Source organism: Leucoraja erinacea, unplaced genomic scaffold, assembly GCF_028641065.1.
Source record: "Leucoraja erinacea ecotype New England unplaced genomic scaffold, Leri_hhj_1 Leri_145S, whole genome shotgun sequence".
Classification (NCBI taxonomy): domain Eukaryota; kingdom Metazoa; phylum Chordata; class Chondrichthyes; order Rajiformes; family Rajidae; genus Leucoraja; species Leucoraja erinaceus.
In genome coordinates this window covers 6710-32727 of record NW_026575737.1, presented here as the reverse complement: position 1 = coordinate 32727, position 26018 = coordinate 6710, and the positions used below count along the sequence as shown (strand labels likewise).

Below are 26018 nucleotides of genomic sequence, written 5' to 3'. Positions count from 1 at the left end.
AATTCTATACCTATTTCAATCAATACCTATATACCTCCCAAAAAAGTTTTTCAAAAAATTGGACTCAGACATTACAAATTTTATATGGGATTATAAATCCCATAGAATACAAATAGCACACCTTAATAAACGAAAAGAGCTGGGGGGTCTAGCGCTCCCTAATTTTATGTATTATAACTGGGCAGTAAATATTAAAAATATGATTCACCTGCTGGACAATTCTGCACAGCAGGCGGACTGGATGATAATGGAAAAAGGGGACTGCTCCCCGAGTAATATAGGAGCGACCATCCTCTCACCAACAAATTTGAATAATAAAAATTATAATAAAAATCCAATTATACATAACACAATAAGAACATGGAAACAAATAAAACAGACTTTAAAATTAAGAAACCTATCTCTTTTAATACCAATAGTCAATAATCCATCGTTTAAACCATCAATCATAGACAAATCATTTATACAATGGGAAAGAATGGGAATTAAAACGCTCGAAGATCTGTATGAATTAGGGAATTTACTATCATTTCAACAACTACAACTGAAATATAATTTGAAAAATAACCAATATTTTAAATATCTTCAAATTTGTGATTATCTGAAAAAACACACAAAAGACTATCATAATATGTCTTCCGACATTGGATGAAGCAATGAAGACCAAGGCGGAATCAGCTAATTTAATATCGTACTTATATAATATCATTTTAAACATAGAAATACCCACAACAGATGGAATTAGAAAAGATTGGGAACAAGAATTAGCTATAAAAATCTCAAAAGAGACCTGGGATAATCATTTACTACAGGTGCATAAATGTTCGATCAACGTACGGCATACACTCATCCAATTTAAAACATTACATTCTGGAAAAATGCGCCGACACCAACAATAAAAATGTGGATATCAAATATGTTTGAAACATTACATCTGGAAGAGATGAGATTCCTCCTAGCAGGTAAAGCAGACCAATTCCAAAAGACGTGGTCTATGTTTCTGGACCTATTACAAGTATGAGGTGCAATAGTAATCTAAAAAAAAAACAAATATATAAATAAGCGGAATCAGGACCTGGTAACGGGAGGTAAAATAACAAAAACAGACTTGGTTGGTAGTCCCCTTTCTGCGGAGTTTAATGTTATAATAGAGCGATTGTTTCTACTTTCTCTTTCTCTCTTTTCTAGGGTCTATTTTCTCACTTTACTTCCTTCTCTAACTTCTTTCCTAAGGGGCTTTCTTTTCCTTACACTCTTGCACTGCACGACTCTCTTGCACTTTCTTTACTTTCCTTACTTCTACCTTTTTCTTAAAGCTCTAAAAAAAAAAAAAAAATGAAGCGGTACAAAAAATGTATCAAGATATATGTGTTGTGTAAAATTGTAATTTACCGTACTTCTAATAAAAAAAAAAATTAAAAAAAAAAAAAAATGAAGCCTCACTGAGGCTCAAATGACAATAAATATTGTATTGTATTGTATTGAATGTGGAACAGATTGGTGACCCTATTACCTCTATAGCGTATCAACTGATGTGTCGAACAAGACTCTAAACCGAGGTTTAATTTCATTTAGTACATCTTAATCTTTATTAACAGGCGAGTAACTTAAAACATGCATGCAAACCCTTGACTTCTAATAACTTCTCATTGACTTTACTATTTCAACTTATCACTTCTTAAACTAAATCACAAAGTCAAATATTGCCCCATGAATGAATTGGACATAGTCAGGGGGTTTGTTGGTAGGGGGTTTGTCTTCCCTGAGCTTTGAACTCAGGTCCCTCCTTCTTGTGATGGTTGTTCCCGGGTTGTCGCTGCCCATGTTTCGGACCGCCCTTCTTTTATACTAATTTTCCTTCAATCTCCTAAAGGAAGCTTTTGCTCATACCCAACGCTCTAACAATTCTAAAGTCAATTATTTTGAGTTGTCACTCATCCAAGTGCTGAATAAACAAAATGTATCTTCATTCCTTATCAGGCTGGGGAATTATTAAATTATGTTGCCTGTTCATATTTTCATTCTCATCATACAGTTCCTTTGGAAAATGGCCGTTCCCAGACACCTTATCTTCTCAAGGCCATACTGCCTAGCAATGAAATTACGTGCAGTTCTGTTCTCGCCAGATGTTCATCATGTGACCATTTTCACCGTGTTTCTTTGCTCTCCTGTTCCCAGAGTTTTGCTCTGCCTGTCTCCAGCTAGTAGCATCCTCCCAAAGCCTGTCGGGATATTGATATCCAGTCCCAGGCTATAGGATGTTTGCAATGGTGGGAGAGTCCAGGAAACGGGCAGGGAACCTTTTAATGTTGGAATGCCGCATTAAGTTAGCTGTAATCTATTAAGGCCGCATCCAAGAAACTTCAATTAAATATACTTCAAAATGTACATTATTTTATTAAAATGGCCTTCATGACTTACTATTGTTTTAATTGTGGCCGTCAGTCATGGAGGATTATTTTGTTGAATCTTCTTTTACTCTTTAATATTTTAAATACATTCATTTTAGGATTAAAATAAAAATAATAAAAGAGGAACAAAAATATATTAATAAAAATAAAACGATTTGTTCTACGAAATTTGGATTCATTCAAAAGGCCGCACTTAATGGCCTAGAAGGCCGCAGGTTCCCCAACCCTGGTCTAGGACCAGAGTTTCATGGTCTTGGAATTAAAGGGCACCCTTTTAGAAAGAGGAGGTAGAAGTGAGGAAGAACTTCTATAGTCAGATGGTATTTAATCTGTAAAACTCGTTACCACAGAGGGCTGTGGAGTCCAAGTCAGTGGATATTTTTACGGCAGAGATAGACAAATTCTTGATTAGAACAGGTGTCAAATGTTATGGGGAGAAGGCAGGAAAATGGGATTAGGAGGCAGAGATCAGCCATGATTGAATGGCAGTGGACCCAATAATAATAATAATAATAATAATAATAATAATAATAATAATCTTTATTTATATAGCACTTTTCAACAAAACCAGTATTTGAACCAAAGTGCTTTACAGAGTTTGATTAAATTAATAGAACAGACCAAATGTCAATATATCCATACAAAAACAAAAAAGAGAAAAAAGAAAAAAAGACACAGAACAGTACACTATAGAAATCAACATGAAACGTCCCCCCACAGCAGAATTCACTGTGAGGGAAGGCACTAAAAATATCCAGTTCTCCCTCTCATAGTCCACCCGAGGTCGGGGTCTATATGTGGCCTCCTCAGCCAACTCGATTTTCTCAGGCCCTCTGCCGCGAAGCTGGATCATCGGCGTCGGGTGAACATTCTTCAGCGGCCTGGACTGAAGCGGCCACTTCCTCCCTAAAGACTGCAATGTCCAAAGTTCTCAGGCCGCGCTGGCCGGACCGCTGACATTGGCGAACTCGGACACCAGGCCCCGTGGTGTTAAAATCCTGGGCCGCCCGCCCGCGGCTGGACGCTCTGCAGCCGCAGCTCAGCGATGTTGCTGTCGGCGTTCCAGTGCCCCGGAGCTTACCCGAAGGCGATCCGGTAAGCCATCGCCCGCTCCGTGTTGGTGTCCCAGCATCTGCACCACCGGCGAAGCTGTGGTCCCGGCAGGAAATCGTCGCTCCAGCGCTGCTCCAGCTCGATGGTAGGCTGCACAGAGAGGACGAAGAAGCGGTTCGGAAGAAAACCGCATCTCCGACCAGGTAGGACTGGGATCAAAACAGTTTCCCCCTTCCCCCCCCCCCACCCACCACAGAAAAGAAGACTTCCAATTAAAAGTTCCCACAGACAGGACTAAAAATAAAAATAAAAAAGGAAGAAAGGACGGACTGCAGGAGGAGCAGCCATACACAACAGCGCATCACCCCCGCACTCCGCCATCTTAGAGAAGGGAGATAAGGGGAGAAGGGGGATAGAGGGAGAGGAGGGAGGTAGGGAGGGGAGAGGGGTTATGGAGGGTGGGAGGAAGTGAATGGCCCAATTCTGTGAACTTTACTTGCGTTATATTATAGATACCATTAGTTTAGAATTCATAAATTACGTTTACATTAACTGAAAACTTCAGTTTTGAAATTGATATGAATGTTATTCAAAAGGATTGATGTTAAAACAATTTGTGTATCTATATCACTACCCTCCAAGTTCATGGTTTTCGATATTCTACTTGTGTTTGGTTTATTCATTTCCTTTGCACTGTGTTTACAAATACAAAAATATACATATTTTAAATAATTTTAACATTTTAAATAATTAATTCCCAATCAATATTCATGCTGGCAATACCATCACTGATAGCCCATACTTCAGTTCAGCAATTGATACAAATGTACCTCTTGTAGGTTGGTGGTTTTCAAAGGAAAGACACCCGAGAATGCATTTGTCTACCGGGAAACTACAACAGGACATAGAGGTACGCAGGATGAAATCTGCAGGACATGTACTCAGAATGTCTCTCTCCCTCTCTCTCTCTCCCTCTCTCTATCTCTCTCTCTCTCCCTCCACCTCTCCTGCTGTGGTTACCGTTGGCAACGACCCGTTGTGATGTCGTTGTCGCACTCGGCAGCTTGTGATTGGTGGACCGTGAGTGGCATTGTGACATCATCACTGAAGGTCCTGGAAAAAGTCTCTCTGAGTGAAGCTGTTGTCTCAGACTCTCTCTCTCTCTCTTTATCCCGCTCTCACTATCTCTCTCTCCCTCCCCTCTCACTCTATCTCCCTCTCTCGCTCTCTCTCTCACTATGTCTCCCGCTCTCTCTCTCCCGCTCTCTCTCTCCCGCTCTCTCTCTCTGTCTCTTTCACACTCTTTCTTTATCTCTCTTTCTTTATCTCTCTCTACCTATCTCGATCTCCAACTATTCTCTGTTTGCCTCTCTATCTCTCTCTAATTCTCTCTCGCTATCTCTATCTCTCTCTTTTTTTCTTTCCAAGGACTTTATTCAGCAATTAAACATTACAGCGTGTCCAAAGTACATAAACATTTAATGGTTACAATACATCAAGCAGACATTATAATACAATTATGCAATCAATATTAACAATGCTCTCGAGCCCCCGTGGCGACCAGCGTTCACGGAAGACCTCCAGAGTCCCCGTGGACACCGCGTGTTTCCACTCCAGGGACTCGCGAGTATGCACATAGGCCTGGTGGAGGGGCAGGCAGCCGACTCTGGTGTGACCATTGACCGCCCGCTGCCTGGAACCACGAATGGCCATCTTTGCCAGGCCCAGGAGCAAATCGACAGAGAGATCTCACCCCCCCCCCCCCCACGACTCGCAAAGACTCTTCTCAGACCCGCAAAGATCACTCTCTGTACTTGCAAGGATAGTATTGAGTGACCAGATAAACCCTGGCAAGTCAGGCCACTGCCTTCCAGCTGACTCGAATCTGGTCCTAGGACATCAGAAACTCGTTTTCAGAAACTGCAGAATCTCCCAGATAACATCCTTCGAGACACAGCACTGGAATCCGGGCAATCCGCCAACCCACTAACACCTGAAGCAACAACTTCCTCCTCACTATGCTCAGGGTCATCGTCTGAGTTCGGAGGACTGCAGCAAGCAGCCAGCTCGCTCACCCCACTGTGCAAGCTGGCCACAACGCGCTCCCCCTCCTCGAGCGGGATCCTACCCTCGGGATCAATGTCGAGGGAGTGCCGATACCCCTGACAATGATTAGCCATCCGGTGAGAGGCCAGGCTCCTGCACTCTCCCACCACCACAGAGGGGAACTGAATGGGTCTCTGGAGGAGGAACCCGAGGGCTCCAAGACCTTCCTCGTGGGGAATAGAATTATAAAGGGACTGAAGGTACAGGGTGAAGATGAGGGAATGGGGGCCTAGGAATTGAAAGTTATTGATGTGTGAAAGAGTGCGAGAGGTATCTCAGATGTAGGCCAGAAGGGAGGGGGCAGGGGAGGGGGGGGGGGAATTTGGGGAAGGGGATAGGAAGGAGCAGTGCAGGGCTGAGCAACTACAAGGTTGGAATCTGTGCAGGGGAGATTGCCTGAGGCAAAGACACCCAAATCACCTCTTCCTCCCAGGTAGTTTCTCATATGACCGCAGGTGGTGCGATACCCCTCCCTCACATCCATCCAGGGACATGAAGATGCCCTTCAAGTGGAGATTATATTATAATCCAGTTTCACATTATATTATAATAGTTAAAATATAAGATTATAAAGGGTTTGGACACACTAAAGTAAGGAAATATGTTCCCAATGTTGGGGGAGTCCAGAACCAGCGGCCACAGTTTAAGAATAAGGGGTAAGCATTTAGAACGAGTTGAGGAACCACTTTATCACACAGAGAGTTGCGAGTCCATGGAATTCTCTGCCTCAGAGGGCGGTGGAGGTCAGTTCTCTGGATACCTTCAAGAGAGAGCTAGATAGGGCTCTGAAAAATAGCAGATTCAAGGGATATGTGGAGAAGGCAGGAACGGGGTACTGAATGGGGATGATCAGCCATGATCACATTTAATGGAGGTGATGGCTCGAAGGGCCAAATGGCCTTCTCCTGCGCTTATTGTCTATTTTATATTGTCTATTGAGGCAGGGACTCACACGCACGTCCTCCAACCCCATTCACCACACTGAGCCTCCCGATGCGGTCTCCTACCATCGGCAAGAACAATCGGCAGATCAGATGACTGATCCATCAAATACATGCACTCAGTCGACCAAGGACTGCCGGATGTCCTGGGTGCTAGGCTCTTTGAACCCCTTCTTCATTGAATGACCCTCCAATCCTAGGCCACCTCCATCAATAAGAGTGAGGCCACACTCAAAAGTGGAAGAACACCTTATATTCCACTTGGGTATTTTACAACCCAACAGCATGGACATTGAATCGTCCCATTTAGCTAAATGTGGATGCACACATTTCAGAATGAAAGGGACAACGTTTAAGATTAAGGGACGGAATACCTGCAAATTATTGAATGGTTCACTTCCAGATGAGCACAAATGCAATCCAGGTATCACTAGCTACTCTCGCGCTTGCCAGCAATGGTGGCAATTGCTGGCAAGCATCCTGATTGATATGTTCTGCAAAAAAGGATAAATTAGAAATATACCAAGTTGAAAGTTGAAGAATAACATTTTCTGATCATCACCAAAAGTACAAACTAATTGTACAAATCTAAATTTTTCTGAAAACAAGTAATTGCGTTTTTCCAATCAACTTACATCTTAGTGCAGGGTGTAAGTCATAGTTTGCAAAATATCTTTTGTATATTGAGCTCTAATGGCATTTACCATATTGTATTATTGTAAGCATTATTTGGACTCTAATTCCATGTCTTAATGCTATGTTAATTTAATTAATAATAGATAATAATATACATTTTTTTGACAGTTCAGATAATGAAAGACTTTCCATTAAAAAACGTAACTACCCCATGAGAATAGTCACACTCCTTCACCCATGGAATACTAAATGTAACGGCTCTGCAAACCGGTTCCTTAATCTGTGATTGGGTTTCCATACAGAGAAAGGAGGCACAGTGACACAGATGGTAGAGTTGCTGCCCCAAAACGCCAGAAACCCAGGTTCGATCGTCGATTCCGCTCAGTCGACCTAAACCTACCTGATCTCCCAATTGCTAAACACTTTAATTCCCCCTCCCATTCCCACACTGACCTGGGCCTCCTCCAATGTCAGAGTCAGGCCCAGCAGAATTGGAGGAACAGCACCACACATTTCGCTTGGGCAGCAGTATGAATATTGACTTCAAATAACCTTTGCTTTTCCCTCTCTCTCCATCCCTTCCAAATTCCAATTAGATCAGGCGCCGTTCCAAATGGCCTCGTGTGGATCAGATGCAGCCTGCATTGGCACGGAGCAGCGGAGGAGGGCATCGACACATCACCTGGTCAAGCTGGCCCCTGCAACCCCAACCCACGCCCCCCCCCCCCCCCCCCCCCCCCAATATTAAAAAAAAAAATGGCTTCTCACCCATAGAAGCAGCCCCAGCCCCTGGTGAACGTTCCATCGTGTGATGTCACAATGCCCAATGTTCACAAATGTCCAATCGGAATGAATCCATTTACATATGCCTTTGCAGGAGCCCCAGCCCATGGTAAACGTTCCATCGTGTGATGTCACAATGCCCAAAGACATTCTTGCCATAGAGGAAGTACGGAGAAGGTTCACCAGACTGATTCCTGGGACGTCAGGACTTTCATATGAAGAAAGACTGGATAGACTCGGCTTGTACTCGCTAGAATTTAGAAGATTGAGGGGTGATCTTATAGAATCTTATGTTTCTATGTTTCTCTCTCCTCACCCCTCTCCCTCTCCCACCCATGCCTCTCTCCCCCACTCCCCTTCACTCTCTCCTCCCGCCCCCATCCCCTCTGTCCCTCTTCCACCACTCCTCCTACCCTCCCCACTCTTCCACTTCTCTCCCCCCTTCACTCTCCCTCCCCTCTTTCCCCTCTCTCCCCCCCACCCCCTCTCTCCCCCTCCCCCACATCTCTCTCCCCCATATATCTCTCCCCATCCCCCTCTCACCCCCTACCCCGCTATCCTTTCCCTCCCAAATCTGTCCGTTTCCTCCTCCTCCTTGTAATAATATATAGTTTAAAAGGACTGCAACACGGAAATAGGCTGCCCATGGTGTAATATGGACATTGGCCACTAGATGGCGTTGTCTTGATCTAATTTTCTAATTAATTAATTAAAGTGCAACTTTTGGCACTGACGAGTTATGACATCCTTCTCAAATATATTTCATCTAAATCTGTGGAAAATGTCATGTAGTTCTGTGACGTGGGTCACGATTTCTAGACACATTTTTGATGCTCAGCCTAACTGCCCTGGTTTGACTTCCTAAACAGCAACACCCTCCCCACCCCAAAAAATGCGACCTCCTCCCTGTGGCACCCTGCCCCTTACCCCTGCTGCCGCCTCCTGCTCCCCCTCCCTTTGCTCCGTTTTTCCCCCGCTAATCAATTCACCCCCTTTCGACCGCCAGCCTCTCACCACTCTCCCCCCTCCCTCCACTCTCTCTCTCTCTCTCTCTCTATCTTTCTCTCACCAGGGTCTGGAGTCTCAGCGCCGGTTCATCTTCATCTTGCCCCCGAGCCACGTCACCAACCCCGCGCCCGCCCGCGCTCCAACCGCCTGGAGGACCAACGGCGCTCGGCTCACCCCGTCTGGCCTGGAGGACCATCTGTGATCCGTTCGCCAGCCTAGAGGACCCCATGGTTGGCTCCCATCACCAAAGATACTAGAGGATCCCATCACCAAGTGATATCGCTCTGTATCGTCCCGTATCCTTCACTGTCGCGGGCAAAGATTGCTCGCGGGCGGGGTGAGCCGAGCGCCCGTGGCCCTCTGGGCCGGTCTCCGCGCCGACCTCACCTGCCTTCACCAAGATGGCCGCCCGCCGGTCCCGCCACCGCCCCGGGCCGAGTCGAGTCTCCCCATCGACCGGATGAAAATGGCGGCAGAGAAGCGGCAGTTGGTGGCGTCGCTGCCGACGGACCAGAGGTAAATAATGTTATAAATCAGCAGGGGAGCGGGATAGGGTCAATATGGGAGAGAACTGAGTTAAATCACTACATAAAGTACGCGTGTGTAGGGAAAACTGGTGTCAAACTCGTTATAAACCTCCCCCTCTTATTCACTGAGGTAAATAACGTTATAAATCAGCAGCGGAGCGAAATAAACCCGGTCTGGGGGAGACCTGCGGTAAATCTCCACATAAACTACACGTCTGGGGGAATAAACCTGACGTGTAACATCTAGCAATATTACAAAATTTTGAGATTTTAAAAATCGTCTAATTTATCCCATCAGATAAAGCATAAAAATAACTTTAATTTGACACAAAATTCACTTTCATATCTTCAGTATTAAAAAAGTTATGGCCATTTTCATACTCGGAAATTAGCATCTTGTTCCCTATTGCTTTTCCATTGACTTAACTAAAAAGCTGTGACCAAGGACAGTCAAAAGCCCATAACTTTCTTAAAAATTAAGAGAACTGAAATAATTTTTCAGTTATTATAGATTGAAGCATTCTGAAACAAATATTAAATAATCTTACTTCAATGACCTGAAATTAAAGCATATAATTAGTTAGTTACCCAATTGCAGCTAATTACAAAATTCAATTACTAGATCTAAACATCTATCCATTTCTTAAGAAAAGATTAACATTTTTAAATAGCCTAAGTGTCCAAATAACATTCACACAAGAATTCACAATATAACATGATTTTTAAATCTCATTGTCATGGATTTATAGGCCAAATGGAAGGAATTTAGTTTTTAATTCCTGTCAATTAATGGCCATTTTAATCATCTTGCGAGTGGATTTTTGAGGAATGCGATCGTTTGGAACATTGCGTTTGTGGTGAATTTAAACCCCATAACCACAGGAAAAATACTGCCGGTTCGTATGGGTCCTAAATCACCGTTTTGCAACGTAAAATGTGAATTAAAGGCATCTTAAGAAGCACTTAAGAAGTATTTAATACATCAAATAAACGGCTTTCCTTTCCCTGTCCCGTACTTGAAATCCGTCCCTGTTGACAGCTTTAGAAACTGATTTTTAAATTACTCCAGCGCTGAACTTGTCGGGCAATTTAAAAAAAAAAAAAAAATCACAGAACGGCGTCGGAACAATACTTCAGGAAAAGCTTGCACTCTGAGAAAATATATCCAGGACAGGTAGGAGAAAAAACGCATTTTAATCACGCCCCTCCCCCCTCAAAGTAACGCACACGGCCAGTGGCATAACTACAGTGCTGCTGAAGGTACGTTTTGTAACATACCTAGTAAATCTCCACATAAACTACACGTCTGTGGTAAAACTGAGGTAAATAATGTTATAAACACACAGGGGAGAGGAATAAACGGCTGGGGAGTCGTTCCCAAAACATCTGACCCCGACCCCTCGGCAAAATAATTTGAAATTTGCTGTGATGACATTCCACAAGTTGCCATTTCATAAGAACCACATGAATCATCAGGCTGCCTTTTAAACCCATGTCCATAAAGTTTTGAGTCTAACAGTTGTAGCTGTGCTATTGTGGCTTTTTTTTAATGTTTATTCTTGAAATAAAAACCATAATTCATTATGCAAAAAGAAAAAAAATACAGAAAGGACCATGACAAAATTAAAATTCCATTGAATTAAGTAAAAATTATAAAAGCATTACTCCAAAATTTATTAAACTAAGGCCACAGGTATGAGCTAAATGGCTAAATTATGACCAAAAAAAATCTCATATGCAATAGAAATTAAAAGTAAATGCCTAGGTAGTTAAGTTTGCTACAAAAGTACATACCTAAAATTTATTAATAACGTCTGAGGAACAGAATTGCTTCTGTCACATAGAAAGACGGACAGAGGGAGAGAGAGGGTGTGGAGGGAGGGAGGAGAGGGGTGTGAGGCTGGAGGTGGAAAGGCGGTGAAGTGCGTAGCGGGGAAACAAAGGGAGGGGGAGGGATTCAAGGGGGAGTGGGTTTGGTGCCGAGGGGGATGAATGGGTGGGAGGGAAGGGGGAGAGGGGTCTGGTGCGTCATGGAAGGGGGCAGGGAGGCTGGTGGGGGTGGGTTCACATTGTTTGGGGGGTGGGGAGGGTGTTGCAGTTTAGGAAGTCAAGCCAGGGCAGGATCTTCACTGTGAATGGTGCGGCGCTGGGGGAATGTGTGGAGCCAAGGGATTTAGGAGTGTGGGTACGAGTTGGGCCGAAGGGCCTCTTTCCAACACTGTATTGCTCTATGAGAAAGTGCTGGAACAACTCAGCAGGTCAGGCAGCATCTGTGGAGAAGACACAAAATGAATGAGTCAATAAATGAACAGGTTTATTGGCCAAGTATTCACATACAAGGAGGTGCTGGAGTAACCCACTGGGTCAGGCAGCATCTGTGGAGAAGAGACCCAAAGTGCTGGAGAGTGACACACAGCGACAGGGAGAGCGACAGAGGAAGAGAGAGAGAAAGACAGATAGAGAGAGACAGTGAGAGGGAGAGAGAGAGTGGGGAGGGGTAGAGAGAGAGACAGAACGAGTGCGGAGGGGTAGACAGAGAGATAGTGAGAGAAAGAGAGGAAGACCAAGAGAGACAGTGTGTGCAGGAAGGGAGGAGAGGGGGAGAGGCTGGATGTTTAAAGGGGGTGAAGTGAGTAGCGGGGGAAGCAGGGATCAAAGAGAGGGGGGAGGGATTCCCGGTAGGGTGGGTTTGGTGCCGAGGGGGATGAATGGGGGGGCGGAGAACTGGGGGGAGAGAGAGGGGTCAAGTGAGCCAAGGAAGGGGGTAGGGAGCCAGGTGGGGGTGGGTTCACATTGTTTGGGGGTGGGGAGGAGGGGGGAGGCCGCAAAGTGGGGTAAGGAGCAGGAGGCGGCATGGTTAAGGAGCAGGGAGCTACAGGGAGGAGGTCACATTGTTTGGGGTGGAGAGGGTGTTGCAATTTAGGTAGTCAAACCAGGGCAGGATCTTCACTGTGAATGGAGGGGCGCTGGGGGAATGTGTGGAGCCGAGGGATCTAGGAGTGAAGGTACAAGTTTGCCGAAGTGCCTCTTTCCAACGCTCTATCACTCTATGAAACTATGACAAAGTGCTGGAGTAACTCAGCGGGTCAGGCAGCATCTGTGGAGAAGATAGACACAAAGTGCTGGAGTAACTCAGTGGGTCAGGCAGCATCTGTGGAGAGAATGAATGGGTGACATTTTGTGTCAAAACCATTCTTTGGTTTAGTTTAGTTTCGGAATGCAGCGCGGAAACAGGTCTTTCGGCCCACGGAGTCCGCGCCGACCAGCGATCACCCCGTACACTGGCACTATCCTACGCACATTAGAGACAATTTAACAATTTTGTGAGGCTGATTAATTTTCAACACTGAATATCTTTGAAATGTTGGAGGAAACCGTAGCACCCAGAGTAAAAACCCATGCAGGTCAAGGGGAGAACGAACAAACTCCACACAGACAGCACCCATAGTCAGGATCGAACCCGGGTCTCTGGCGGTGAGGCAGCAAATGTACGGCTGCGCAGAATTATATACCTGTTTCCTCCGCCTTAAACGCACCCAATATGTGCTGATAATGTCCTGTTTTCCAGCTTGTTGACCCTCTGTGTTCTCCTGCAGGGTTTAGGAGCCGTTACTGTGGACGGAGAGGCGGGGACATGAGCGGCCATTGTGGGCGGCCTGGGTGCCGGTGAGCCCCCCATCTGCTCGTTGTGTGGGCTGAGCTTCGAGGGGGTGACCTGCGATGGATGACCACATGACGGGGCACAACAAGGAGAAGCGTTATGGGTGCGACATCTGTGGCAAGGCCTGGCAGTACCCGAGCCTGCTGGAGATCCACCGGCGGGTGCACACGGGAGAACGCCCCTTTGACTGTTCGGAGTGCGGAAAGAGCTTCACCCGCTACGACAAACTGCTGCGGCACAACCGTGTGCACTCCGGCGAGAGACCCTTCACCTGCTCCGACTGCGGCAAGAGCTTCAAGAGGGCACAACACCTGAAGGTGCACCGGCGAGTGCACACGGGCGAGAAGCCCTTTGGCTGCTCCACCTGCGGCAAGAGCTTTGCCCGGTTGTCGGGGCTACGGCGGCACCTGCAGGTGCACAGCAGTGAGCGACCCTTCACCTGCTCCGACTGCGGCAAAGACTTCAAGTCGTCGCTGGACCTGTAGGTGCACAGGCCCCTGCACACCGTGGAGCGGCCCTACACCTGCAGCGAATGTGGCAAGAGTTTCACCCGCTCCTACCACCTGCTGTCCCACCAGCGCACCCACACCAGGGAGCGGCCCTTTACCTGTGCCCGGTGCGGCAAGGGCTTCACCCAGTCCAGCATCCTGCTGTCGCACCAGCGCACCCACACCGGGGAGCGGCCCTTTACCTGTGCCCGGTGCAGCAAGGGCTTCACCCAGTCCAGCATTCTGCTGGTGCACCAGCGCACCCACACCGGCTACAGTGTCCAGTACACCTGCCCGCTCCTCCAAGCTGCTGTCCCACCAGCGGGTGCACGCTGGCGACCGTCCCGTCCCCAGCCCGGTGTGTGGAGAGTGCTTTGCCATGGCCTCCCATGCCCTGTCTCACCAGCGCGTGCACACCAGTGGCCCATACTGCGGCGAGGAATTTGACAGCTGGTGGGGTTTGCGGCTGCACCGGCAGACCCACACCGGCGAGCAACTGCTCCCACTGACAAGAGAGCATGGGAGCTGAGGCAGCACCAGCAGATACACACCGGAGAGAGACCCTTTTGTGTGTGCTGAGTGTGGCAAGGGTTTCACCTGCATGTCCACCCTATGGCAGCACCGGCGTACCCACAGCGGTGAGCGTCCCTTTCCCCGCCCGTCCTGTGGTAAGGGCTTCACCCGCCTTGACCACCTGCTGGACCACCGGCGAGTCCACGCCGGCCAGTGACCCTTCACCTACCCGCTCTGTGGCAAGGCCTTTTCCTGCTCTTCCAGACTGCTGGCACACCGCCACGAGGATAGGCGCTGTTTTGGTAGACACGAAATGCTGGAAGGAATGGGTAAAGTATTGGGATGTTTCTTCAGTCACCCATTCCTTCTCTCCAGAGATGCTGCCTGTCCTGCTGAGTTACTCCAGCACTTTGTGTCCTTTTTTGTAAACCAGCATCTGCAGTGCTGCTTCCCCTGCACCTTCCACAAAGCCTCCACATCAGTCCTGTAATGGTGACCAGAACTGTATGCAATACTCCAAATGCCACCTGACCAATCTATCTATCTATCAATCTTCTATCTATCTATCTATCTATCTATCTATCTATCTATCTATCTATCTATCTATCTATCTATCTATCTATCTATCTATCTATCTATCTATCTATCTATCTATCTATTATATAAAAGGCTGTGGCTGCCGTCCGTCCGTCCGGCTTCCTTTCTGCCTTTTGATTCGTTGACGGCTGCTCCTTCCTATCAGCTTCCAACACACTTTAAAACAAAGTTGCAAGACAGGAACACTCTGAACTTTTCACTGCTGCAGCAGGCAGGGAGGTGCAATTGGAATTTTTTTTTAATCCACTGCTGAGGGAGGCAAGGGAGTGCTGGAATCTTACATTTGGGAACGGCTTCAGTTCCGTTGGAGGAGACGGGTGCATGGTGGAATATTGGGTTGGGGGATCACACCATTGGGGGAGCAGACCCAACGGGTCTGCACTTGGTCTAGTGTCCCTTAAAACTGCACATATACATTCATCTCTCTCCCCCCCTCCCTCCATTTACCCCCCTCCCATTCGTACAAATTCTCTCCACTCCACCCTCTCGTGCACCCATCCTCTCTCTCACACACTCCCTCTTGCTCCTTGTCTCTCACACTCTTTCTCGCTCCCTGTCTCTCTCACACCCAACCTCGACACCCCTTCCCTCCAGTGCCTCTCCCAGGCTGAAATAGCTTCCCCCCCTCCCCACATCCCCTCCGTCCTGCTCCCCCACTCCCTCTCTCTGTCCCTCTCTCACGCAAACAAACACTCCCTCTCTCTTGTTCACTGTTGTTCTCTCACATACACACTCCCTCTCTCTCACACACGCACCACTCCCTTGCTAAGTCTCACACAACCTCTCTCTTGCTCTCACACACTCCCTCTCTCTCTCACACACACTCCCTCTCTCTTGCTCTCACACACACTCCCTCTCTTGCTCTCTCTCTCTCACACAGTCTCACTCACACATGCTCTCACACGCGGTCTCGCACACACTCTCTCACAGACCCACTAACACTCGCACATGCACACTTACACTCTCACATATAATCTCACATATGGTCTCACTCTCACATGCTCTCTCTCTCACGCTCTCACACACACACACTCACTCTCTTACACACGCACTCACACACATTCTAACACATGCTCTCTTACACACACTCACTCACACAGGCTCTCACACACACTGTCACACACACTCACACACACAAGCTCCCTCACACACACATTCTCACACGCTCTCTCTCAAACATGCACTCTCTCTCTCTTTGTATCTAGACCAGGTGTACATTTCACCTGACACGCACTCAGTCCACCAAGGCTTGCTGGATCTCCCGGTTGCCAACCATTTTAACTCCCCTTCCCACTCCCACACTGATCTTTCTGATCTGGGCCTACACCCTTGCCAGGATTGAAAGAGCTAATAGTCAAATCTAAAATTGAGGTGTTCTACAAAAGCATGGTCTAGTAGAACAAAAGAATTGCTCTGTGCCAAGTCTGAATGACTTTGCAAATTGTATGGAACACAATATGGAGGACAGGTTGTCTTTTTAATAAAGACATTAATATGGAAGCCTGCGTAATAACATCTGCATCTTTCAAGGCCATAAAGAAGCCAAGATTGAAAAAAATAGCTGACGCTCCAGAAATTAGTAATAATTTGTTATTGGATGAGCTTGATTTGGACCCAGCTTTTCCTGTATTCTGAAAGGCTACAGTCATGCCATATTCAGACTTGGTAGGAGTGTTTTACATATAAGAAAAATATATAATTGCGCTAATGTTCCTTTGTTCTGAGATTGGAGCCCGAGAAGCACTGAGCAACATTTGTGCTCATTGTAGATCTTGCCACTCCCGTCTGACAGATTGATTAAAGGATTGCCATGGTTTACCTTTAACAATTTTCTTGCTATCTCCTTTTTAAGAGCGAACTTTGACAAGGTGACATGCAAGCTGGAGGAACAGCATTGTCTAGAACCAACACGTCGCCCGTCCATTCCCCTCCAAAGTGCCGATACAACTCAGCAGGTCAGCCATCCGTGGTGGGAAACGGATAGAGAAGTATTCCTAATATAATTCCTCCTTGAACCTGTCGAGGAGCAGACAATCAACAGTACCAGCATCTTCTCATTCATACTGTACCCAAGTGAAAATGCCAAAGTGAGTCAAGCTGCATACAGCCGAATGCTCACAGTACCAGCTGACTGCCACTGGTCCAAAAACTTAAAGGCATTTTAAAGTGTTATTTTTTTTTTAATTGACACATTTGTGCCTTACATACCAAATAAAGCAGGTTTAACCTGACCTCACTGTGGAAGAGCTTACTTTGGTGAAGTTTGGTTCGTAAATTAAAAATTGAGATTTGCTGAAAAACAGAAAGCAGTCAAATTTAAAAGAGAATTTTCCCAGCAGAATAAAGTCTGGGAAAATATTAGAAGCTTGGTTTATACTAATCATTGAAACAATGTACGTGTTGTCTGGGCACAGGACCATATTAGATATTTGTCTGAACTGTCCCAGCTAAGGACAAGGTAAGTGCCTTTCATCCAAGTCTTACAAACTTGTTTAAGTTCACAGACGGTGGCCCATTCTGGAACCAAGATGGAAGTCATTTGAAAACAAAATGGAGTTACTTGTCCTTCCGGAATGGGCAGCTGCACTGAAGCTGTGCCAAGATTTGAGAATAAGGCTGACATTGCAAATATATGGGTCCAACCTCCCTTGCTTCCCTTAGTGACCAGACTGTCCCCAACTCTGCTGCAGCTGACGGGGATGTTGCCGGGTTTTTGTCCCCGTGTGTCCGCTGCCCCGCTTCACCCGGCCCCGTGTGCGTGGGCACTGCCAACCCACAGTCCGTGACAGTGCGGTGGGAGCCAGCTTGGGGGAGTAAGGGATGGGAGGTAGCCAGCTGGAGGAGTAAGGGGAATGGGAGATAGCCAGCTGGGGGAGTAAGGGGAGTGGGAGGTAGCCAGCTTGGGGAGTAAGGGATGGGTTGCAGCCAGCTTGGAGTAATGGGAATGGGGGTTTGCCAGCTTGGGGGAGTAAGGGGAATGAGAGTTAGCCAGCTTGGAGTAAGGGGATGGGTGGCAGCCAGCTTGGGGAGTAAGGGGAATGGGGGTTTGCCAGCTTGGGGGAGTAAGGGGAATGGGAGGTAGCCAACTTGGAGTAAGCGGCATGGGAGTTTGCAAGCTTGGGGGAGTAAGGGGAATGGGAGGTAGCCACCTTGGGGAGTAGGGAATGGGAGGTAGCCAGCTTGAGGTTCGTTCGCTCATGTGTCAGACGATGTAACTCGCTGTTGGCTTCTGTCATTGTCCAACATGTTGACAGAATTTTCGCCCGACGTTCATCGAGTGCATCTCGTCAACTGTGCCAGGGATCACCACCAGGAGGCTTCTGTCATGATTCTCGCTTGGGAGGAAAGGGGAATGGGAGGTAGTCACCTTCACCGACTCACCAACACCACCAATCCAGAGAACCAGCCTCCACCACCTTTTGAGGCAGAGATTTCCAAAGACTCACAACTCACTGGGTGAAAAAGTATTTCCTCATCTACGTTCTAAATGGCTTACCACTTATTCATAAACTGTGGTCCCTGGTTCTGGAATCGCCCAACATTGGGAACATGTTTCCTGCCTCTAACGTGTCCAAACCTTTTATAATCTTATATGTTTCAATTAGATCCCCCTCAACCTTCTAAATTCCAGAGTATACAAGAGGAGAGGGGGAGAAGAGACGGGGGGGGGGGAAGAGAGAGAGAGGGGGGGGAAGGGGGGAGGGAGGAGAGGAGAGGGGGGTGAGGGAGAGATGGGGGGAGAGGAGAGATGGGGGAGAGGAGAGAGGGGAGAGGAGAGGGGGGGAGAGAGGGGGGGGGAGGAGAGAGGGGGGGAGGGGGGGGGAGAGAGGGAGAGAGGGGGGGGGAGGAGAGAGAGAGTGCCTTTTTACTTCAACTTCAAACCCAAACCCAAACAACTATTTGCAGGCAGTGCTTTTTTACCTCTAACCTTATTTTCATTTTCAAACCAAATTAAGGGTACTCACAGTGCTGTAGACATTTGTCAGTGTCATTCAAAACTCTGATTGAGGCACACCACTTGCGGAGACTGATTGAGGCACACCACTTACAGAGACTGATTGAAGCACACCACTTGCAGAGACTGATTGAGGCACACCACTTCCTGGTTTTATAGTCATTCCCCCTCCCTCCAGCAGGGGCAGCAGAGCGAATGGGAAATGTTGTAAAAACATTAATAGCTCTGTCATTTTTTTTCATCGACGGGAAAAATCCTCGGCACACAGGCGGAGGGGGACTCTGAGCGAGGTGGCCAAAAATGACGACCGTACTCTCGGAAACCGCAGCACTGAAAGCCGAAGCCGGTCAAGAACAGAGTTTTAGTAATATATAGATAACAGTCCTGCCATCCTGGGAATTAACCGGGTGAACCTACGTTGCCCTCCCTCAATAGCAAGAATGTCCTTCAAATTTGGAGATCAAAACTGCACACAATACAAAGTGTGGTCTTTTACTGGGGCCTTGTACAACTGCAGAAGGACCTCTTTGCTGCTTTACTCAACTTGTCCTGTTATGAAGGCCAACATGCCATTCGCTTTCTTCACTGCCTGCTGTAACTGTATGCTTACTTTCAGTGATTGATGTACAAGGACACCCCAGAGCCCATTGTACTTCCTCTTTTCCCAACATTACACCATTCAGATCAAGTTCAAATGAGTTTATTGTCATGTGTCCCTGTATAGGACAATGAAATTCTTGCTTTGCTTCAGCACACAGAACATAGTAGGCATTTACTACAAAACAGATAAGTGTGTCCATATACCATAATATAAATATATACACACATGAATAAATAAACTGATCAAGTGCAAATAACAGAAAATGGGTAATTAATAATCAACGTTTTGTCCGAGCCAGGTTAAATAGCCTGATGGCTGTGGGGAAGTAGCTATTCCTGAACCTAGTTGTTGCAGTCTTCAGGCTCCTGTACCGTCTACCTGAAGGTAGCAGGGAGATGAATGTGTGGCCAGGATGGTGTGGGTCTTTGATGATACTGTCAGCCTTTTTGAGGCAGCGACTGTAATAAATCCCCTCGATGGAAGGAAGGTCAGAGCCGATGATGGACTGGGCAGTGTTTACTACTTTTTCTAACCTTTTCCTCTCCAGGGCGCTCAAATTGCCGAATCAAGCCACGATGCAACTGGTCAGCATGCACTCCACTGTGCACCTGTAGAAGTTAGAGAGAGTCTTCCTTGACAAACCGACTCTGTAATCTTCTCAGGAAGTAGAGGCACTGATGAGCTTTCTTGATAATGGCATTAGTGTTCTCGGACCAGGAAAGATCTTCAGAGATGTGCATGCCCAGGAATTTAAAGCTCTTGACCCTTTCAACCATCAACCCATTGATATAAATGGGGCTGTGGGTCCCCCTCCTACTCCTTCCAAAGTCTACAATCAGTTCCTTGGTTTTGCTGGTGTTGAGGACCAGGTTATTGCGCTGGCACCATATGGACAGTTACTCGATCCCTCTTCTATACTCTGACTCATCCCCATCAGTGATACGCCCCACAACAGTGGTGTTGTCAGCGAACCTGATGATGGAGTTCACACTGTGACTGGCTACGCAGTCATGAGTATAGAGTGAGTACAGCAGGGGGCTGAGCACGCAGCCTTGAGGTGCTCCCGTGCTGATTGTTATCGAGGCTGACACATTTCCACCAATGCGAACAGACTGGTCTGTGAATGAGGAAGTCGAGGATCCAATTGCAGAGGGATGAGCAGAGACACAGTTCTGCGAGTTTGGTAACCAGCTTGGAAGGGATAATTGTATTAAATGCCGAGCTGTAATCGATGAATAACAGCCTGACTAATGAGTTTTTGTTGTCCAAGTGGTCCAGAGCGGAGTGGAGGGCCAGCAAGATCGCATCCACCGTTGATCTGTTGTGACGGTAAGCGAACTGCAGTGGGTCCAGGTTTTTGTCGAGGTAGGAGTTGATTTGCTCCATGATCAACCTCTCAAAGCACTTCATCACCACCGGTGTTAGTGCCACTGGTCAATTGAGGCAAGTCACCTTACTCTTCTTGGCACTGGAACACCTTGGTTTTGCTGGTGTTGAGGCCTGGGACCGTTGGAGAGTGTGGAGGAGGGTCAGGGCGGTGAGTACTTAAATCGGGCGCGGGGCTTTATTTCACAGAGGCCCGGGACCGTTGAAGAGTGTGGAGGAGGATCAGGGCGGTGAGTACTTAAATCGGGCGCGGGGCTTTATTTCACAGAGGCCCGGGACCGTTGGAGAGCAGTGGAGGAGGGTCAGGGCTTACCAAAATCCGTAACGTTCCACACTCCATAGGGAGGGTTCTGGTGGAAGCCGCTGATTGGTGGAAGCAGACTAGAGGTAGCAGCTGATTGGGTGCAACCTCAGGTTAGCATTTGTGCTTTCTGGTTAAAGGTACAGTGCTTTAGTAAAGGTACAGTGAGCCAAGGGTACAGTGGGCTAAAGGTACAGTGCTTTTTGTTTATATAATAAAGGTGCAGTTTAAAGGTCAAGAGGGAGCAGCTGTTGTGAGTCAGATACCTGCTGATTTCTCCCAGTAGTTTCTATTGTATTATACTTGTATCGGATCCAGGGTAAGGCGGGAGAATGACAGTCAGAGCAGTGTACTGTTCTGGATGTCAAATGTGGGAGGTCACGGTGTCGGATGGCCCTCCAGACGTCCACATCTGCACCAGGTGCAGCGAGATGGGGCTCCTAAGGGACTGTATTAGGATCCTGGAGCAGCAGCTCGGTGACCTATGTCTGATCAGGGAGAGTGAGGAGGTCATAGAGGGGAGTTATAGGGAGGTGGTCACTCCAAAACCACGGGAGAGAGACATTTGGGTCACGCTAAAGAAGGACAAGGGGCAGAGGCAGGAACGAGTGAGTACTCCAATGTCAGTACACCTTGCAAATAAGTACTCCTGTTTGAGTACGGATGGGGGTGACAGCCTACCCGGGGGCAGCGACAGCGGACGGGCCTCCAGCACAGAGAACGGCCCTGTTGCTCCGAAAGGCAGGGACAAAAAGAAGAGAGCAATAGTAATTGGGGACTCTATTGTTAGGGGGTCGGATAGGCGATTCTGTGGACGCAGTCGGGAGACCAGGATGGTGGTCTGCCTCCCTGGTGCCAAGGTCTCGGACGTGTCTCAACGCATCCAAGATATCCTGAAATCAGAGGAAGAGGTGCCTGAGGTCGTGGTACATATAGGTACCAATGACATAGGTAAAAAAAGGGAAGAGGTCCTGAAGGGAGGATTTACGGAGTTGGGAGGAGAGTTAAGGAAAAGGACCAAAAAGGTAACAATCCCAGGATTACTGCCTGTGCCACGCGACAGTGAGAGTAGGAATGGAGCGAGGTGGAGAATAAATGCGTGGCTGAAAGACTGGTGCAGAGGGCAGGGATTCAAGTTTCTGGATCATTGGGACTTCTTTTGGGGAAGGTGGGACCTGTACAGAAAGGATGGGTTGCACTTGAACCCAAGGGGGACCAATATCCTGGCTGGGAAATTTGCAAAGGCTACTGGGGAGACTTTAAACTAGAATGGTTGGGGCGAGGGACTCAAATAGCGAAAGCTAGTAGACAGAATGGGAGGCAGGAAGCAGAAAAGGGAAGCACTCGGACACAAGAGGAGAAAGAAAAAAAAGGAAATAAACAGAGAATAAGAGGCAGGGGGTTTCTTAAATGTGCATATTTTAATGCTAGGAGCATTGTAAGAAAGGTGGATGAGCTTAGAGTCTGGATAGACACCTGGAAGTATGATGTTGTGGCGATCAGTGAAACATGGTTGCAGGAGGGCTGTGATTGGAAACTAAATATTCCAGGATTTCGTTGCTTCAGGTGTGATAGAATTGGAGGGGCAAGAGGTGGAGGTGTTGCATTGCTAGTTAGGGAAGATATTACAGCAGTGCTTTGGCAGGATAGATTGGAGGGGTCATCTAGGGAGGCTATTTGGGTGGAACGTGGGAAGTGTGAAAGGTGTAGCCACACTTATAGGGGTGTATTATAGACCGCCAAACGGGGAACGAGAATTGGAAGAGCAAATATGTAAGGAGATAGCAGATATTAGTAATAAACACAAGGTAGTGATTGTGGGAGGTTTCAACTTTCCACACATAGACTGGGAAACACATTCTGCAAATGGGTTGGAGTTTGTAAAATGTGTGCAGGATAGTTTTTTGCAGCAATACATAGAAGTACCTTTTGACAAGCTTTTCCCTTTGAGAATAGGGAAGATTCAAACAAGAGGACATGACTTCAGAATTAAGGGACAGAAGTTTAGGGGTAATATGAGGGGGAACTTCTTTACTCAGAGAGTGGTAGCGGTGTGGAATGAGCTTCCAGTGGAAGTGGTGGAGGCAGGTTCATTGGTATCATTTAAAAATAAATTGGATAGGCATATGGATAAGGGAATGGAGGGTTATGGTATGAGTGCAGGCAGGTGGGACTAAGGGAAAAAAAGTTGTTCGGCACGGACTTGTAGGGCCGAGATGGCCTGTTTCCGTGCTGAAATTGTTATATGGTTATATGGTACCTACTAGAGGAGGGGCAGTGCTGGACCTCCTGTTAGGAAATGAGACGGGACAGGTGGCGGAGGTATGCGTTGGGGAGCACTTCGGGTCCAGTAATCACAATACCATTAGTTTCAATATAATGGAGAGGGTCAGAACTGGACCTAGGGTTGTGATTTTTGATTGGAGAAAGGCTAACTTTGATGAGATGCGAGATGATTTAAAAGGAGTGAATTGGGACATTTTGTTTTATGGGAAAGATGTAGAAGAGAAATGGAAGACATTTAAAGGGGAAATTTAAGAGTACAGAATCTTTATGTTCCTGTTCGGTTGAAAGGAAACAGTAAAAATTGGAAAGAGCCCATGTTTTCAAGGGAAATTGGACGAAAAAGAGGGAGATCTACAATAATTATAGGCAGCATGAAGTAAATGAGGTGCTTGAGGAGTATAAGGAATGTAAAAAGAATCTTAACAAAGAAATTAGAAACGCTAAAAGAAGATATGAGGTTGCTTTGGCAAGTAAGGTGAAAGTAAATCCAAAGGGTTTCTACACCTATATTAATAGCAAAAGGATAACGAGGGATAAAATTGGTCCATTGGAGAGACAGAGTGGACAGCTATCTGCAGAGCCAAAAGAGATGGGGAAGATATTGAACATTTTTTTTTCTTCGGTATTCACCAAGGAGAAGGATATTGAATTATGTGAGGTAAGGGAAACTAATAGAGTAGCTATGGATACTATGAGGTTCAAAGTAAAAGAAGTACTGACACTTTTGAAAAATATAAAAGTGGATAAGTCTCCAGGTCCTGACAGGATATTCCCTAGGACATTGAGGGAAGTTAGTGTAGAAATAGCCGGGGCTATAACAGAAATATTTCAAATATCATTAGAAACGGGAATAGTCCCCGAGGATTGGCGTACTGCGCATGTTGTTCCATTGTTTAAAAAAGGTTCTATGAGTAAACCTAGCAATTATAAACCTGTTAGTTTGACTTCAGTGGTGGGCAAATTAATGGAAAAGATACTTAGAGATAATATATATAAGCATCTGGATAAACAGTGTCTGATTAGGAACAGTCAGCATGGATTTGTGCCTGGAAGGTCATGTTTGACTAATCTTGAATTGTTTGAAGAGGTTACTAGGGAAATTGACGAGGGTAAAGCAATGGATGTTGTCTATATGGACTTTAGTAAGGCCTTTGACAAGGTTCCTCATGGAAGGTTGGTTAAGAAGGTTCAACTGTTGGGTATAAATGCAGGAATAGCAAGATGGATTCAACAGTGGCTGAATGGGAGAAGCCAGAGGGTAATGGTGGATGGCTGTTTATCAGGTTGGAGGCAGGTGACTAGTGGGGTGCCTCAGGGATCTGTGTTGCGTCCTTTGTTGTTTGTCATGTACATCAATGATCTGGATGAAGGTGTGGTAAATTGGATTAGTAAGTATGCAGATTATACCAAGATAGGGGGTGTTGTGGATAATGAAGAGGATTTCCAAAGTCTACAGAGTGATTTAGGCCATTTGGAAAAAATGGGCTGAAAGATGGCAGATGGAGTTTAATGCTGATAAATGTGAGGTGCTACACCTTGGCAGGACAAATCAAAATAGGACGTACATGGTAAATGGTAGGGAATTGAAGAATACAGTTGAACAGAGGGATCTGGGAATAACCGTGCATAGTTCCTTGAAGGTGGAATCTCATATAGATATGGTGGTAAAGAAAGCTTTTGGTATGCTAGCCTTTATAAATCAGAGCATTGAGTATAGAAGCTGGGATGTAATGATAAAATTGTACAAGGCATTGGTGAGACCAAATCTGGAGTATGGTGTACAATTTTGGTCGCCCAATTATAGGAAGGATGACAACAAAATAGAGAGAGTACAGAGGAGATTTACTAGAATGTTGCATGGGTTTCAACAACTAAGTTACAGAGATAGGTTGAATAAGTTAGGTCTTTATTCTCTCGAGCGCAGAAGGTTAAGGGGGGACTTGATAGAGGTCTTTAAAATGATGAGAGGGATAGACAGAGTTGATGTGGACAAGCTTTTCCCTTTGAGAACAGGGAAGATTCAAACAAGAGGACATGACTTCAGAATGAAGGGACAGAAGTTTAGGGGTAACATGAGGGGGAACTTCTTTACTCAGACAGTGGTAGCTGTGTGGAATGAGCTTCCAGTGGAAGTGGAAGGTTTGTTGGTATAATTCATAAATAAATTGGATAGGCATATGGATGAGAAGGGAATGAAGGATTATGGTATGAGTGCAGGCAGGTGGGACTAAGGGAAAAAAAGTTGTTCGGCACGGACTTGTAGGGCCGAGATGGCCTGTTTCCGTGCTGTAATTGTTATATGGTTATATGGTTATAATTGATGCCCTTTTAAAGCAGGTGGGGACCTCAGACCTCAGAAGTGAGAGGTTAAAAATGTCCGTAAAAACTCCAGCCAGTTGGTCCGCACAGGTTTTTAGAACACGACCGGGTATACCATCAGGTCCAGGTGCTTTTCGGGGGTTCACCCCTCTGAAGGATTTCCTGACGTCAGCCTCTGTCACTGAGACTGAAATGCCATCACAGCGAATGGGGGATCGTGAGGGCACATCAGTATTCTCCCTGTCAAAGCGTGCATAAAACGCATTGAGCTCGTCAGGGAGTGATGTTTCACCGACATTCGATCTGCCTCCTGGTTTCGCCTTGTAGGAGGTGATTGCATTCAGGCCCCGCCACAGCTGCCAAACATCTGTCTCATCCTCCAGTTTGGAGCAGAATTCCCTTTTGGCCTTTTTGATGGCCTTACCAAGGCCGTATCTGGACTTCAT

The 26018-nt window shown here is 46.5% G+C and overlaps 1 protein-coding gene across 3 annotated transcripts; it reads left to right on the top strand.

Moving 5' to 3' along the window:
• The first annotated feature begins 9115 nt into the window (after nt 1-9115).
• LOC129715863 (protein krueppel-like) lies at nt 9116-16955 on the top strand. Of its 3 annotated transcripts, none has more exons than XM_055665752.1 (3): nt 9116-9454; nt 13062-13539; nt 16577-16730. In XM_055665752.1, the coding sequence occupies exons 2-3, from the start codon at nt 13186-13188 to the stop codon at nt 16586-16588; spliced, it is 366 nt and encodes a 121-aa protein (XP_055521727.1). In that variant the 5' UTR covers nt 9116-9454; nt 13062-13185; the 3' UTR covers nt 16589-16730. The 3 variants fall into 3 exon arrangements, with proteins under 3 accessions (XP_055521727.1, XP_055521726.1, XP_055521725.1); XM_055665751.1 differs by having other exon boundaries at nt 9117-9454; nt 13062-13611; nt 16577-16711; XM_055665750.1 differs by having other exon boundaries at nt 9121-9454; nt 13062-13607; nt 16577-16955.
• Nucleotides 16956-26018: the final 9063 nt, after the last annotated feature.